At 43.7% G+C, this 18,047-nt stretch overlaps 1 protein-coding gene across 1 annotated transcript in view; it reads left to right on the top strand.

The window, feature by feature from the left end:
- Positions 1 to 18,047, top strand: part of PCSK5 (proprotein convertase subtilisin/kexin type 5) — a gene marked incomplete at its 5' end in the record, with an annotated part of 415,527 nt that overhangs the window by 238,909 nt on the left and 158,571 nt on the right. Inside the window, 3 exons of the mRNA XM_005868347.2 lie at positions 1,853 to 1,970; positions 3,827 to 4,015; positions 13,268 to 13,404. Of these exons, the coding sequence (XP_005868409.1) occupies positions 1,853 to 1,970; positions 3,827 to 4,015; positions 13,268 to 13,404 (444 nt within the window). The remainder of the gene's footprint in view (positions 1 to 1,852; positions 1,971 to 3,826; positions 4,016 to 13,267; positions 13,405 to 18,047) is intronic.

The following is an 18,047-nucleotide window of genomic DNA, read 5'->3' as shown; positions in this document are numbered from 1 at the left end:
GCCATCACTGGAGCAAGCAAGCCTCCCTGTTCGCTTCAGTGCATGGCTGCCGGCCGCCATCTTAGTTGGCAGTTGATTTGCATAAGGATATGCTGATTAGCCAATGGGAAGGGTAGCGGTCGTACGCTAATTACCATGTTTCTCTTTTATTAGTGTAGATATGCTATAATATCTTTTTCCTCCAATATGTATATGTTCTGCTAAATCCCATGAAACATATAAAGAAATATAAGACCCAGTTCCTGCCATCAAGTAGTTTATAATACAATTGGGGTAAAAATACATATGCTGGCAGAGTTAATTATCAATTCAATTGTTGGCACAGATAAAATGTGCAGTGCATAGTACAGTGCCTGGCACATAGAAGGCACTCAAGAAATGATAGATAGATGGATAGGTGGGTGGGTAGACAGACGAATGGATGGATGGATGAGTGAGCAGATGGATGGGTGGGTGGATGGATGGTTGAGTGGATGACTGGGCAGATGGATTGACAAATTAATTAGAGGTATAGGACTATAAAGGAGAGAAGCTCACTGATCACAGATGATTGAATTTCAGTAACTATTGATTTTTATAGTCTAGAGATTATTTCAAGAAAGAGAAGATAGACTAGCTGGGCCTTCAGGAACTTGTAAGAGTAGAGTTTAACTCTTCACCTAGAGTAGTGAAGGAATTCCAGGCCCAGGGCCCAGCATGAGCAAAGGCGGTGAGACAGAATGAGCACGATATGACTGGGAATGTCAGATCTCCAGAACAGGAATGACTTTTCTAAAGCAAAAAAAAAAGGAGTTTATTTTGAAAATTGAATGGGATTACAACATAGAACATCTTGAATTTTAAGCTGAAGTATTTAAATAATCCATAAGCCTGGGCAGCTTTAGAAATATTTGCATAAAGTAATTAATGTTATAAGGAAAATGTTTTAGGCAACAAATTTGGTAGAAGTATGACTTTGTGTTAAATATAAAGATATGAGACAGTTTAATACATGGTGAATATTTGAAGTATTCAACTGGGATTTTAAAGTATTTTCAGAAAGAACTGCACAAGTTGATCTTGCTGTATTATCATTAAAATATTCCTGTATGCAATCGAAGTTTCTGAGACAGTTCTGTCAAATTCAGCTTTAGATCAATAAGTATTCTCATTGAGAACTAAAAGATTACAACATGTGAGGATACAAAGTTGGCATAAAAGTTAGATGCCTCCAAATGTTTCATGAATAATGTTTAATAAATTTTTCATATGCTAGAGGAAAGGTAATAATTTATGTCTTCTGGAATATTCAACCTAACTTCTAGGCATGTCTGAAAATTGGCATTTCTTCCATGTAAGTTCTCATTGCACTAGAAGAAGTTGTATACATCGTCACTTCTCTTTAATCCTATTACTTTATCTCACAAAATTGATGATGTCATCATATGAATACAAGTGGTCTTTGAGCAAACATGTGGGTTAGAATCCAGCCCAACCACTGAATTGTTGGGCAATCCCAGCCAAGTTTCTCTCTGATCCTCAATTTTCTCATTCATGAACGATGATAAATAATAGCATTAACATCTTTGATTGTTAGGAGGATTAAATGTAAAAATATGCACTTGTGCCTGCCATGTAAAAACAACACATGAATGATAGTCATGTTACTAGTGATGATAATGTTATACACATTCATTTTCTTGTTGTGATTGTTTACTTGTCTTGTTTTATTTGTTTTAAATCATTGCTATAAAGAAAGCTAGGATCCCTTAGGGGGATGTGTGTTCTCTGCTGAATGAAATTATAGCTCAACATGTATAGCACAGGTTGCTCATAACCACAGCAAAGCTGACCAGCTTCTTGCCTTTTGTAGTGAGCCATCTCTATGGTTTTGGACTGATGGATGCAGAAGCCATGGTGATGGAGGCGGAGAAGTGGACCACTGTTCCTCAGCAGCATGTGTGTGTAGAGAGCACAGACCGACAAATCAAGTAAGGTTTGCCGCAAGTACATAGCACATCAATGTCTTGAAAGAGTGCAGGCCAGGGCAAGTGCTCAGGATAGCCCTGCGTTACACATGGAAGCTAAAACCGGTGTAGTTTTTTTCTAATGTAATTACAAACTCTAATAGAATGTCTGGGATACGAAGCTGTTAAATCCACAAAGTAGAACCCAAGTATCCTTAAAAGAAAAGCATCTCTTAAAAGGTGATTTGGGGGTGGGGGGTGGGGGGGGGGACTCTTGATGGGCATTCTTAAGACTTCTACTCTATCAGTATATCTATTTGTTGTTATAAGTATTCTTCGTAAGTCAATGTACTCCAAGAAACTAAATAGCATGTTCTGGTAGCTTAACTCCATACCATGCAGTTCTCCAGAGTGGGGGAAATGCACAGTTAATGAGATTGCAGTTTACTTAGAGATCCCAGGGCCCGTTCCCAGGTTTCAGCTGCACAAACGTGAAGGCTGTGCTGACAGGGTTGACCTAGCGAGAATGTGAAGTCTCTCCTAGGTGCTGAATCCACAGAACAGGATACATCTTCATGATTTTATTCGTATTTTGCTTTTGGCTTTCTTTTTTAGAGAGTTGGCTCTCATAAAAATATTTATGGACTTTGTTTATGATAAAACTAGAGCCATTGTAATTCTTGAGAAAATTTGTCAGGAAGCAGAAATAAATGAAGTAAAGTGGGGTTTTTCCCCATATTCATTTGTGGCATAGAATAACAGAAAAAAGATAAAGGAGTGGAAAGTGAACCAGTATTTATGGAACACTTATTAAGGGCCCTGCCAAGTGCTAGAAACTTCATGTGTGTTTTCTTATTAAAAGTTTGTAAACGTTTGGGTATTACTCCCATTTGACAAATGAGGAAGCGAGATCAGTGGGAATATTTGTTTATTCATTCACAAATTTATTTACCAGTTCGGCAACTATTTTTCTTGCACTTACTGAATAGCAAGCACTGAGCTAGATATTAAGGGGAATGAGAAGGGCTTCCTTCCCTTTGAAGTTTACAGTCTTGTGGGAGTCAAGTCAAAAAAATATAAGTAAATAATTCTAAGTTACAATAAGTGAATGTTGGGCATACAAAGGGTAGAAAATAAGAGTGGCGACATATTTTTCCTGTGGTTCAATGACAGTCTCAGAGAGTGAAATTTAAGCTTTGGCCATGAAGAGTCAGTCATAGGAACAGCAGAGGGTGGGGGGAGGGGGCCCTGAGTTGGAAAACTATCCCAGAACTTGAACTGAGGCCAGTGTGGCTAGAGCCCAGTGTTCAAGGGGGGTAGGGGGGAGGGGGCAATGGCACAGAAAGAAGCTAGTGAAGAGGACAGGAACCTGTGGACAAGAGGAAGTGTGTACCCCTGGGTTATAGAGTAAGGAAATGGTAGACCAGGGTCAAATCCCACAGTCATGCTAATCCCCAAGCTTTCACTGTACCATGGTACTCTATAGCAGTGGCTCTCAAAGTGTATTCCATAGACCAGCAACTTCCCTATCACCTGGGAACTTGTTAGAAATGCTAATTCTTGGGATCTAGCCCAGCCTTACTGAATCAGACACTGGGTCCAGGGCCCAACAATCTGTGTTTTATAAGCTGAGATTCTTACGTTGGAAAAGCACTACCTGTGTGAAGGTAAAAGGCCCTCAATTCCCCCTTTCCTCTCGATTGCATCTTTCCCGCTGTCTAAAGTGTTAATCCTTTCAATGACCCAACCATTTGGTGATAGCACTGTGTCCTTGCGTGTCCAGCGGCCAGCTGCTTGTATTACATTGTGCAATGTCATTCGAGGCCTGCAGGCTCTCTTCGCCAGGAACCTCACTCAAACCCCCTCTCTCTCTGTTGCAGGACAATTCGCCCCAACAGTGCCGTGCGCTCCATCTACAAAGCGTCGGGCTGCTCGGATAACCCCAACCACCATGTCAACTACCTGGAGCACGTAGTTGTGCGCATAACCATCACCCATCCCAGGAGGGGTGACCTGGCCATCTACCTGACCTCACCCTCAGGAACCAGGTCCCAGCTTTTGGCCAACAGGTACCATGATAACCTCTGCCCACCAGAGTGTGAGTCACACTGACACTCAGCTGTTCTTTAGGGAGGAAAGGGCAGCTGCTCTCTATTTACTACCCTAAGAACTAACTAAGGGGCACACAGATGTCATGATGGATAGTCACTGCCCATACATAATTAGAGAGTGTGAAGCTGCAAAGAACAGTAGCACATATAATAGTTGGGGAATATGAAAGGGATGCTGCAGAAAAATGGAAGGCCACCTGTTGTTCCTTATCCTAAAATGATACATAGAGCCCTAACTCCTTAGGCCTCTGAGATTCTTCCCCCTGTCCTTAAATGTCCGCTGGCATTTGGTACAGATTAGCTGACTTCTCTTGCCCAAGCATTTTCTGAAGTTCAAGGAAATTCTATTTGTTTTAAAAAGGGTACTGGCAAATTTTCCCCCACAAACAGTCAATTAGTAAATGTTTTGAGCTTTGCAGGCCATGTTTCTGTTATAGCTACTCAACTTGGCCATTAGAGTGCAAAAGCCACTGTAGACGATATAAATGGATGGGCATGGCTGTGGTCCAGTAAAACTCTATTTACAGAACAGGCAGAGGGCAGCTGTGGCTTGAGGAGGCTGTGTAGCTGACTGACCCCTATTTTAAAGGCTAGCCCTTTAGTCTTTATTGCCCCAAAGGGCACTCAGTTTCTCTTCTTAGCCTTGTCACTTCTCCCCACCCCCTGTGCCAGGATCCTGAGAAAAGGCCAGAATGTTCTAGCCCAAGCTTTCTTTGCCCCACTGGCTTTTTGAGTGGTTGGGAGCATGGGGGGGGGCAGGGGGGAGGGGCGGTGCTTGTCAACAGGTGGGACCAGATGGGAAAATATCAGGTTGTCCTATACACCTCATTCCCATTATGGTTCTAAAGTACAAACCATAAGACAAGCAGAAAGGAGCCTAAAAGAGTCTTTCATTTTATATTTTTCTCCAAGAGGAACATTTAATGGGAGTAAAAACCTCATCATCAATGGCATATAGAGTCCAAATGAAAGCCAACCTAGTATGGAGTACACGTGCCAGGGGACCCTGGCAGCGCGGGTCTTTGTTAGCAGCCTTAACAACAAGCCGGAGGAGGTGAGAGGCCAGGAGCCAATGCAGGCCTGCAGATCCGAAGTGAGCCTGGGCAGTTGCCAGTTGCTTTTCAGAATCCCCAAATTCTATCTGCAATGGGACAGGGAGAAAAAGGGAGAGCAATAAGTAGCGCTTCCAGTACAGATTCCTAAATCTTCAATTGCATTTTCTTTCCGCACTTGAAAGACTTGCCGTGTTCTTTAAAACCTGACAGCTCCCATTCCAGCATGGGGACGTCTGGGCGTAGAGCTTTATGAAGCGCTGGGTCCTCCGCACCCTGTAGACGGGTCTCCGCTGTCACCTGCCAGGTCATTGCACATACCTGCCTGATGCTTCTTTTCAACAAGCGAGGCCTTCAGATGCACAATGACATGATTAATGGAGGTCACACTAGCCTTTGTTACTGAACCCAGAGAAGACCCTTTTCTCTGTTGTTTCTTTTCTGTCTTCACCATTGTTCATCTGCATGGAACCTGAAAGAGATTGCAGGTGAAACATTGTGAAGTGCACACACGGGCAGCTCTTCTGCCTCCAGCCCCTCTATCGTGGAAAAACAGTCCTTCGCAGTTGCTGTGTGCTTGGAAAGCTCAGCCTCCTCCGCCTTGCTGGGCTCTTCCTGCACATTCTGGTATTTTGTGTTGGCTTCCCCCAAAATGACTTCAGTGAGGAAACTTGTGAGCAGAGGAGCTGTGGGTGCCGCTCGTCACAGGCGTTTGGTGGATGACGAGGTCCCTGGCGTCAGTCGCACATGCATTCTTGAACCACGGACATCTGCTTTGCTCTTTGCAAAGTGCTGAACCCAAGATCGCTGCCTGACTTGTGTCGGAGAAAAAGAAACATGCATTTCAGGCGCTCAGCGACTGGCGGTCCCGAGGTTTCCCTCAGTTTCCCCAATCAAGGGCTCCCAAGAATGAGATTTGCACCCAGAGTGGGGCTTCTGGGTCTGGAGCATTTTCTTAACCACTGCTCTTTTGGACATTTTCCATCTCAGGAAAACAAGTAGCCCCCCAAAGAGGTACACAGTCTAGACTGGAGAAGGGGCTGACGGCACCGAGAGATGTAAAGGATGTTATGAATTCATTTGTCTACAGCTCCCCCAAAACATTGCTCTGAGCGGCTGACTCCTTAAATGTAAAACAGCTGCCCCAGGTCCCAAAGCCACACGTGGCCACGTTCCAGGGCCTGGCTCCCCTGTCCCCGCTGTGCTTGACACTGGTAGCATCCCTCCTACCGAGGCGGCTCCGGGAAAGACGGTTTCTCTTGGCATTTCCTCCTTCTGGCGTATTCTGAAGCTTAAATTTTATGAGAGGAAATCTCTACTCAAAACCACTCCGTCTCAAGCCTAGTGGCAAGGAATCCTTGTGCCCTGTCACGTTGGCCCTGTTTAAAAACACATTCCCAGGACTGGGAGCTGGGGGCAAGCAGCACAGAAAAGGGTGGGGAGGCGGGGGGGAGGCCTACTTGCCTCCTGGCCTCCTCCTCGTTGGTCTGCAGGGCAAAACACTTCACCTCAAGGAAAAGGTGACTAGGTTGGGTTTTAGAAGGAATTTGTGTATCAAAGATTATAAATGAGAGCGATAAATTGCTCCCCTGTTTGCATATCTTTCCTTCAGGGAAGTCAAGATTTCTGAAGATCACATACAGCAGAGAACACTGTGCAGTTAAAAGATAGGATTCTGAAAGGTTTTAAATACAGAGTTTCCCTAGTGGAGGTGAGGGGGCATTTGAGGTGAAGAGGTAGAGCTGTGGCCAAGAGTCACTCCCATCAGGTCCCTCCTGCTCCTCCGGGAGGTGCAGCTCCTCACAGGGACTGTGGATTGGCTGTTGCAGGAAGGGAGGGTGCCGAGAGCGAGCCCACACCCCCTTTATGAGGCAAAACTAGACACGTGGACAAGGAGGGGAGACATGCCGCTCCCTTCTTCCCTGGGACTGTTCTTGTCAGTGTTGACAAAATAGGGATTATAGTCTTGGGCCCTGAAAATATTATCCTTAAGGGTAAATTCCCAAAGGGAATAAAGTCCTCCTTTTCCTAGACATTTCTGTGAGGCATTTCTTCAGCGCATCCTGTGCTTCCCCTCTGCACAGCAAGTCCTGGGGAATCGATTTTCCACCACGTCGCTGAGCACGTTAGGTCTGCGTGGGCCGTCCGGAGCCCCTCAGCGCCGCCCTGTGCGGGCTGCGGGGCACTTGCTGGAGCTCCTGTGGAGAACAGCTGCTGGGGGAAGAGCGTTTACCCAGGCATCTGCAGGTGCTGAGCCTGGAAGGCACTCGGCAGCATTGAGAGCCAGTCCAACTTGAGCTTGCGCCCCATTCGCCCAGCAGGCGAGCACCCCAGGGAAGCCAGGTGGATGATTTAGTGGGAGGGTGGGAGCCCTGAATAAACAGAGGAGTCCTCAAATGGACAAAGGGCAGTGCCTCCTCTCCCCTTTGTTTCCCCTGCCCTCCCACCCTTTGGGTTCCCCTCTTGGCCTGTTAGCCCTGCCTAACAAAGAGCCAGGCTAAATGATCGCCACAGATTGTTTGCTTCTGGGGAGAATGTAGAGATCTAGCACCGAACCGCAGGGGCAGCCAGGGCAGCTGGGATGCCTTGAAAATGTTTTTAGACAAGAGCAACTTTAGATAGGAGCTTTTGTTCTACGACATTCACAATCTGCCCTTGTAAAAATTTTCAAACAAAAGCATGTCTCATCAGATTCTTCCTTCAATTGCACTTGTTGAGAATTACAAAAAGCTGTCATCATCTTCCCCCTCCCTGAACCTCCCCTCCCCCAACTCATTGAGTTTTAGAGTTCGTTTCTCTGGGTTCCAAATTTTGGCCTCTGACAGAAAGCCTCCCTTTCTAAATTTGATTACAGCTGAGTATCTCTGCTTCTAATTAGGATCTTAAGTACAGAGGAGGTGCACTTTCTAAGCTGCAAAACCTATAGCCTTCTATCATGAACTATGGTTAAGTGTGGTGTTTATATTTGAATCATTTTGGTTGCTGCCCTTCCCACATGTTCAACAACAGACTGTGGACATTTGTAAAGTGTCAGGCTATATGCATGCATTTGTGACTTGCAGTACAAATGATACTTTTGCAGTGAAAGTTTTTCATTTCAGTAAGGCCTCCCCGTGAGAACCCTCTTCCTTCGTTCAAAAGAAGGGATGGCCTTAGAATTAGCCAGAGCTGGGTGATCTTGACTTCACCCGTTTTTCTGTTTGACTTTGGAAAGGTGATTCTCTCATCTGGAAAACAGACCTCATAGTGTGTGCCTCACAGGGTTGTTGCAAGTATTAAATAAGATAACGTAAAGCAAGTCCTCAGCACGGCCCCTGGCATAGCAAGTACTTAGTAAGTGCTAGCCTTTATTTCCCCGCGCTTCTCCACGCACCTGGTGAATGACTCAGTCAAGCAGATGGCTGGCCCCTCTCCCAGAGGTTGTCATCTGGAGATCTGGGGTGAGGTCCATGGATTTGCCTTCCAGATAAGCTCCCAGGTGATGCCGAAGCTGCTTGTCCACACACCACACTTTAGCATCGATTTAAGAGATAATCCAGCTTTTTTGTACACGTTCTTGTTATTTTCGTGTCATCAGAAGACTTGTGGGCAGTATGTGCTAGCTAGATGCTGTGTGCAAGTAATTTACAGAGGAGTTAAAAATATAAAGCAGATACTTCGATAAAAGCCATAAAATGGACTAAATCTTCACAAGATTAAGTACTTACATCATATACCTACCCACAAGAAGAAATGCATTTTGGGGTTGGTGAGTAAGTTAGTAATAGTGGGCATGTTGAAAGTTTTTTAAAACTCATCTTTTTAGGTCATCAAAACCTCTAGAACCAGTATCTTTCACTCAACCTTTCTTAAATAAATGATTTAGGTTAGAGAGAAAAAGACCTAATAGTGTGTTTTCAATACCCTATTTCAGAAACAAATTATTTAAAACTTACAAAAGCCAGTAGCTAAAGAAAATAAAAAACTAAAATGCAATTGAGACAAATGAGTGCTTTAAGCATTATATATGCTCTACCTTAAATAGGGATGAAGCACTCAGACATTTTAAAACAGAGAAAACTTCCAAAAATATTGGTCTAATGTCTATTTTTATAGTGAACATAAATACTGTTTGTTAGGGTATAGTTCTGAAATTAAGATCCATTTACAATTCTAGAAATAATTCTGTACACATAGCTGTCAGTATTTATACATCTTATTAAACGATTGCCGTAACATCATAGGAAGGAAAATGTTGTAGCCTTGATGGTTTGGCTCCGCTCTTGAAGTGAGAAAGGGGGGAGGGGGAGAGCTTAAAGTAGTTATAGGAGGTATTTCCTGGGTTACTTCCTCACAAGAATGTACTACCAGGCTTCATCCAAAATAACTTATTTGAAAACTGCTCAATGGGACAGGGCTGTGGGGCACCATTTAATAACCAGATGCATCATTTCTGCCACCGTGTGCACATCTCCTTTCGTTGAGCATGTTATTAGGAAGTCAGCTCTGACAGGACAGGGTTTCACCACAACAGGAGATGTGGATACGGACCTGGAGTTCCCCTACTCCAGCTTGCTGCACACTGGCCCTGCTTCATTGGCGTCTTCCCCACACCGATGATGCTGGCATGTGTCTGGTTTCTCCACTGATGGCACAGCAGAGGCGTTCACACCGGGCATTGGACTTTTTAGTTGCTATACAGAGACCACACAGTTAGAATCTCCTTAGCAGGTGTCCACCATCTGACACTGGATTATCTTGAGCAAGTATATTCTTTGCAACACAAGTCTAGTCTACTAACGACATGACTTCCTGTCATGTGCAGGTGATGTGGTGTCTTTAAAAGGTACAGTGCAATAAACAAGGAACAGCATTAAAATAAAAGACAGGGTGAAGGTAGAACACCGAATGCCCAGCTAGTTGAAACAACAGCCATCAGTGTCTGTCTCTTTCCCCATCAACTCTTTTAGCAAAATGGAATGATTGAGTTGAGCCTCATTTTAATTCCTCTCCTCAGCTTTTATGTTCCCGTGAAATTAATGATCGTGCCAGCTCTGTGTAAAGTGAGGAGACCAGGGGGTAGCTGGTGAGCCAGATAGACAAAGCCTGTTTATATTCGAGCTTTGAAACACTTGTTTGAATGCTGATTTGTGAACATTTCTTCTTGGCACCTGGTGTATATTTAATTTTTATTTCCAACGTGATTTAAAAGTGATTAAAAGCAACGGAACGGTTTTCAGAGGTGGACAGGAAAGGGTGGAAGGGAAGAAACAGAGGGCCTGCTAATCCGGCAGTCAAATAGCTGACCTGGGAGGATGAAAAGCTGGCTAAGGTTGTGGAAACAAGACGGCCCCTCGTGCGACAGCAGCCTCAGTCTCCTTTGTCGTTTTTGGACGTGAGGCAAGCAGCCAGATGCTCTGTCTAAACTGTTTGGGAATTGCTTTGAAGTCTGGCACTCTTAGAAAGGTATGATGTGACAAGTTGTTGCTTCAGTGCCCTCAAATGGCTCAATGGCCACCAGAATTAGAGCCTAAATTAGACTGTGGGCTAGGAAGTGGTTCTAGACTGGTTTTCCGCCTCCGTCCATTTCTGTGTCAACATATTCCCTTTAGTAATGTGTCTCTGGCAGGAAAGGCAACATAAAAAGCTCCTCTCCCCCACCTCTGTGTCTCCCAGCATGCATACTTTCTAAGTTTAACGTGAAGAACTCTTGTGTATATAAGTCAATTCTGTAATGACTCAGCAATTTCTTCCTGGCCAAGTCCAGTTTTAAGCCATAACCTTGTAAAATGAGCCCTATTTTGGTAGCACATGACTTATAGGATCTCCATCAAATGTACCATCCTTACTGCATAGAATATCTAGTGCAGGTGTGGACACATTCATATAGGGAGCCACTAATTCCATCCCTGTCATTGTGAGGGAAAGCTGCCAGACCCAGTGAGGTCCTCATTGAAATACCAGACCCCTCTTCGCTCAGAGCTAAACTGTACAGATAGCATACAGATATTCTTAAAAAGAGAAAGGGGCTTTGTGCCCATGTAAGGTTTGAAAATCCCTGTCTATCGTTAACCCCATTGTAGAGATGCCTGTGACATACCTGAATATCCCAGAGATCTGAGATGTTCTCCAGAAAGGAAACCTGTTCAACCTTAACTCAGCCTTTCCCAGAGTTCCTGACATGGGACACTGAGAGAATGCTGCTAAATCATTTTTATTTTTCTTGTTTCAAGGGCTCAGGAACGTGCAGCAAGTCATATTCCTGTTTATTGTTTTTCTCCTGGAAATACTGCAAAGTGTCAGCCATTTACCTAACACAGCCTATAGCTGTGTCACCCAACATTGCAGCTTTTGAATCCAGCTAGCATTTTAGAAGGAGCCTCTTTAGTATGCTTTTTGTAAAAAAAAAAAAAATAGAATCTTAATATATTACGTTGTAAGGAAAGTAAACTAGTTTTTTTGTTTTTAAAAGGGCATATTTTACCCCAGAAGGAAGAACTACATAGAATGTCAAATTATAACCACAAGTTTGCTTGGTGAACATGAAATCACCATCAACATCCACTCGCCATAACCTTTGCATTTGTCTCCACTGAAGGACAGATATGTCCCAGGAACTGGACATTGTTGCTCCTAAAACAGTGCTAGACATATTTCCCTCTCTGTCTACCTCTCTGGCTCTCAGATTATTGTTCTTATTTCATTCTTTTAAAAAAAAATAAAAATAATAGATGCACATGATTTAAAAAAGAAAAGTTCTTTGAAAATATCTGTCACTTGTCTCATCTTTTAGTTTCCACCTTCCAGGCCCCATCTCCACAGGAATCTTTTGGCTGTGTTTTCAGGAAGTCAAATGTACATTATATGCCTATATAAATGATAGGCCCATTTCTCAATGTGCTTGTTTTACACATGATCTATTGATTTCTCTTTCATCTTGATGAGGATTTTATTTCCTTACTTTCTCATATTACTTGCATCCCTCAGCATTACATCATAGGAAACAATGCTAGCTATTTCAAGTAGGAGAGGATTTCATGTAGGGAATTAAAACCTTAGGAAATCACCAGGCCCAGTGGCTGTGGTTTAGTGGTTGAGTGTCAACCCAGGAACAAAAAGGTCATGGTTCAATTCCTGGTCAGGGCACATGCCCAGGTTGTGGGCTCAATCCCCAGGAAGGTGCATGCAGGAGGCAGCCGATCAGTGATTCTCTGTCATCATTGATGTTTCTATCTCTCTCTCCCCCTCTCCCTTCCTGTGTCTGAAATCAATAAAAACATGTTTTTTAAAATTTGTTGGAAGGGCTGGAAGATCAAAGTCTAGGCTGGAGTCTGAGGAATGACTCCTGAACTGGAGAAGGTTAGTAGGCAGCCTTTTGACCGAGTGTAATTTACATATCATACAATTCACTTTTTAATATAACCAATTCAGTGAGTTTTAACATATCTATATGGTTGTATAACCATGCACCATTACTTCCAAAATGTGAAACAGTTCCATGACCCCTAACACCTCCACCATAGCCCACTCACCTCCCTCGCAGGTCCAACAACCACTGAGCTGTTTGTTACCTTTTCTAGAGTGTAGTCTTTTGTGTCTGATTTCTCTGACTCACCTTAGTGCTTTTGAAATTCATTCATGGTATTACTAGTTCATTCGTTTTTATCACTGTTGAAGGACATTTGAGTTGTTAACAGCTTTTGACCGCCTTAAATAGAGCTGCTGTGAACATTCACATGTTGTCCTTTGCATGGACATATGTCTTCACGTCTCTCGGGTAAATATATAGGAGGGGATTGTTGAGTTGTATGGTAAGAACCGAGACCCTGTTCTAGAGCAGCAGCCCCATTTTGCATTCCCATCAGCAGTGTAAGGAGTGCCAGTTGCACCACATCTTCAACACGTGGAACAATCTGTCTTGTGGTAAAGTCTTAACCTAATTTCCCTGATTCTCCAGTGGTGGCGCCTTCTAGATTTGTGATTGCATGGCCAGCCCATGCCTGGTTCCCTGTGGGAGAACAATGAATGATACATGTTTGGATCTACTAATCAGTGATGTCCAGGATGAATATAGCCTCCAGTTTTGAGACAAACAGGCAGATGGATTTGAAAAGATCATCGATCACGGTAGTGACTTGATTAATAACAGATAAAACAATGTTTTATGGTTCTCCCTCAGGCTTTTTGACCACTCCATGGAAGGATTTAAAAACTGGGAGTTCATGACTATTCACTGCTGGGGAGAACGAGCCGCCGGCGACTGGATCCTTGAAGTCTACGACACTCCCTCCCAGCTGAGGAACTTCAAGACTCCAGGTGAGAACTTCCTATCTATAATTTGGTTTGCTGTGTAGAAAAAATGAGTATATGTCGGCCAAGGAGTGCTTCACACTCACATATCAACATCATTCTTTTTCATGTGATCCTGTGTTTTGAGTTTTGTGTGTATCCCAGTTCTCAAGATTATGATTTCAGAGGTAATAATTCAAGGATAAGAAATAAAGAATAAATATTTAGATGTAAGTACAGGATAAAACATGACAGCTATTGATTGATATTTCAGAATATAAGACCCACATCTCTAACCAGCTCCCCTTACTTTCCTTGTCCATAAACAAGCCAGCCTTGTCCACCTGCACTGGGCTAAATTGCTGGGTCATAGGAGGAGACACATTTCCTTACTTACCTTTTTTCTGAGTTTACTCTACATTAAGTTTCCGTGCAGGCAAGACATTGGGCTGGCCTGTGCCAGCTAAACCGTTGCCACTAAAGAAAGTGAATGCCCCACATGAACCCAAAACTAAGGAAAAAGAAAACTTAGTTGATATGTTAAAAAAAAAAACATGGAAATTACTATGTTAACAAAGGTCTTTTCAGTTGACCTCAGACTCCTGTTGCTGCATGTGTCCTATTTCCCTCTCCATGGAAGCTATTTCTAACCTTAAAAGAGGAGAGGGGGGAGGGAGTACCAATGCAACATGAGCTGGAGAGGGAGCAGTTCCTTGCAGCAGCCTGTACTGCCCGTGATGAAGCCCTTCGGAGTACTTGGCTCAGTGACAAACGATCTGTGTGATAAGCAACCCAGCTTCCCACCCAGCGGTGGACACATGTTCGATTGTCTGAAAAACTCATACTTCTCAGTGTTCTGTCTAATCCAGCGGCAGAAGAATCAGGCCTCAGAGTGATTTTAGGATTGATGTCCAAGTCCAGCCCTTTCCTGATGGCAGAATAAATTAACCCAGACATTCTGTAGTTAACTGTAAGAGTGTGTACCATTCAGGTACAGGGGGCTGCAGAGGGAGGAGGAGGAGGCCCCCAGTAGAACACGGGTGAACACAAGTGTGCATTTACCAGACTTTGGCCCACCGGTCAGTTTCTTATTCTGAGAGGTCCATCTTTGATCACACAGTTTGGCCATCTTTTCCCTAATTCTGAGCTGGGGTTCATCTGTGTGGCCACAGTGGTCCCATAATCAGAGGTAAAACCAGCATGGTACAAGGTCACAATGAACAACATGCTCTTTGGCCCTGCTGTGGGAGTGACTGGCTGTGCTGCCCTCGCCAAAGGCTGCTCCCAGTTGATGTGTCAGCTGGTGTCACTACAGGGCTTTTATGTGGTGGGAGATCCCAGAGAAATAGACACTGACAATCTTGGCACTTGCGTACCAAGGGGTTGGGGTTGCAGCTTGCGGTTGCCAACCTTTCAGACCTCGCTCCGCGGACCACCAGTTGGTGACTGCTGGCTTAGGGTGAGGACACAAGGGTTGCATTCTCTGCTGAGAATTTAAGACAGTTATAAAACTAATTTAAAGTGACTGCTCTTTATTATCACCATGAACCAGCAATTCTAAAGGATGTCAGTGATGAAATGCTCCTCCCCTGCCCGCAAGAGCACGCTGCCCTGGGGGCACACTGCTGGTTGACCTGACATTTGTGTTCAAGGGTCAGAGGCTCAGAATATAAATCTCTCCGCCCTCAAGGAGTTCAGGGTCTATACAATTCCCTCTGATTCCCTGTGTTGAAAGCCCTCCACAGTGGCCCAGAAAATCCAGATTGTGTGTTTCATAGCATTGGCTGCTCCTTATACTTTAATGTTCACGTTTAACCCCAGTCACTTCCAATCATTTTAAAGATGTTCTTTTATGCCAGAAGAGAGATACTCTAATGCTGTTACTGGTATGTGGGTGCACGTGCACACGCACACATTTCTGTCATTTCTATGGTGAACACTCTTGTGGAAGGTCTCTCTATAATTCATGAGGGATTTCTTATTAAGCTACTAGGTATTCAGTTGGAGGTGTAGAATTTTCTAGCCCAGTTAAATGGTAGAATCATTCCCAAATAGTGGTTCCTAGCTCCAAACCAAATTTATACTTATTTATTGTTTCTTAGCATTTGCATATTATGTAAATGCATATTAAAGATTTGGGGAGCAGTTTTTTGTTTTGTTACACATTAAACCTATCTCGGGTTTTCTGTCTTGGGCAGATTGCATTTATGTTAGCAAGTAGAATGAATTTTTCTCATTCTGTATTTAAACAGCTATTTCTTAACACAGTTGCAATATCAATTGCAAAATCTCCTATAAAATTTAGCAAGTAGGAAAAGTGGTAGGGAAGAAAAAAAAACGATGGCCCAAACATGGCAGTATTTGATGTGACTTGTGGCAGGGGTTCTAAGGAAATAAAATGATCTATTAATTGAAAAATAAAAAGATGGGCTGACCCTCTCAGTGGACTTAGGAAGCGCTTCAGAAATGGCACGAAGGTAAGTAATCAATTATGAGACAGCACTCTTCAGAGCACTTAGGAGGGTAAATTTTCAAATCTAAAATAATTATAAATTAAATGAATCCGGTATTAGGGTGACCATGGGTTGGATTTCCTGTGATGTCCTTGGGTCACATGCTCCATTTGTACACTCAAGAGATGCTATAGGGAAAAGGGGTTCTCTTTTGCATGGCTGTCTACAGGCTGTCATTCATTTCTACTTAACACACACCACTTGGAATTCTGAGATTAAACAGCACCCTGATTATGAAAAGGACAGTCACCAATGAGTTCAAAGAAAAGCTGGCAGAGGGTAAACCTCATGGACACCAGTGTGCTGTCCCAGTGCAAATGTCAGAAAACAGTGTGGCACAGAATAACGTACATGCAATTTTACACGTCAGGTTCCTAAACTCCCAGAAATGAACAAAAAGGCCGTGTTACATATAATGGTTTACAAATGGCAAGATTTTCTTTTCAGAGCTGAATAATATTCCACTGTGTGTGTGTGTGTGTGTGTGTGTGTGTGTGTGTGTGTGTCACAGTTTCTTTATCCATTCATTCATTAATGGAAACTTAAGTTGCTTCCATGTATTGGCTATTGTAAATAATGCGGCAGTGATTATTTATAATAAATACATGTAAACAATCATGTGATACATACACCTCCACATGTGGTGTGTGTATCTTTCCAAGTTGTTGTCTTAATTTTCTTTGGATAAATACCCAGAAGAGGAATTGCCGGACCATATGGTAGCTCTATGTCTACTTTTTTTAAGAAACCTCCATACTGTTTTCCACAGTGGCTGCACCAATTTACATTCCAGCCAGTTGTGCATGAAGGTACCCGTTTCTCCACATCTTTGCCAACACTTGTTATTTCTTGTCTTTTTTATAATAGTCATTCTAACAAGTATGAGGTAATATCACATTGCAGTTTCTCTGTTGATTAGTGAGAACTGATGTTAGCAACAGAACTATTGCTCATCTCTCTGCTGCCCTCTTTTTGGGGTTAAGTGATAGTGTCAGCTTAAAAAAGCCTTCAGGGAGAGACTCAATCATGTTAAGAGTCATGGGTACCACATGACCAGTATTGCTCTGCCCAGGGCTAATTCAGCTCTTAACAGATTCCCCCAGGGAGATTACATCAGTCAGTCAGTCTACTGAAAACCTAAGGCTCATTTTTTCTCTCCAAAAGAGAGAGAAAAAATTGCCACTCGGCATGGTAGGATGTCCAGTCGTTTGTATATCATCTACATATCTACATCTACATCTGTCCCTCTTCAATCTACCTACCTATCTACCAATCCAGTTTCCTCTGTAGCAAGGCTCAGCAGCTTATTAACCGCAAGGGCCGTCATGAAAACCAAGCAGTGCCTCCTGGTGCCACTCTGTGAGAGCCATGGTGAGTGAAGGAAACAGAGGCTGGGAGATGGGCACACAGAGTTGGTCAGAGTCTCCAGGAAGTTTGAGCAAGTTAGCTAACTTGGCAACAAATTTTTTTGTATGTTTATTTTGTATCAACTTTACTGAATTAGTTCTACAAGTTCTTTGGTTAAATCTTTAGGAATATATATATATAAATTATATATATATGCCTAAGCTACCATCACAACCGAATGGACGACCAAACAGGCTGCGTGAGGCAACCAGGCCGGCACAGGGGTTAGTGAGGAACAACCAAACGACTGAGCAGCAGGCTGCGTGGGGCGACCAGACCGGCACAGGTGTTAGTGAGGGACGACTAAACAACTGAACAGCAGACTGCGTGGGGCGACCTGGCCAGCAGGGGGGTTAGTGAGGGACGACCAAATGACTGAACAGCAGGATCAGGCCTAAACTGGCAGTCAGACATCCCCCAAGGGGTCCCGGATTGGAGAGGGTACAGGCTGGGCTAGGGGACCCCCGCCCCGCTCCCCCCCCCACATGAATTTCATGCACCGGGCCTCTAGTATATCTACACTAATAAAAGAGAAACATGGTAATTAGCATACGACCGCTACCCTTCCCATTGGCTAATTAGCGAGATATGCAAATTAATCACCAGCCAAGATGGCGGTTAACTGCCAACAAAGATGGCGGTTAATTTGCATATGTAGGCACAATGCAGGGAGGCAAAAGGGAAAGCACGGAAGAAGCCCCCTGGCACTGACAGTGATCGGAAACCCAGGGGGGAGCTAAGAGCCGGGGG

Source organism: Myotis brandtii, unplaced genomic scaffold (assembly GCF_000412655.1).
Source record: "Myotis brandtii unplaced genomic scaffold, ASM41265v1 scaffold266, whole genome shotgun sequence".
NCBI lineage: Eukaryota > Metazoa > Chordata > Mammalia > Chiroptera > Vespertilionidae > Myotis > Myotis brandtii.
This window is presented reverse-complemented; position numbering and strand designations above follow the sequence as displayed.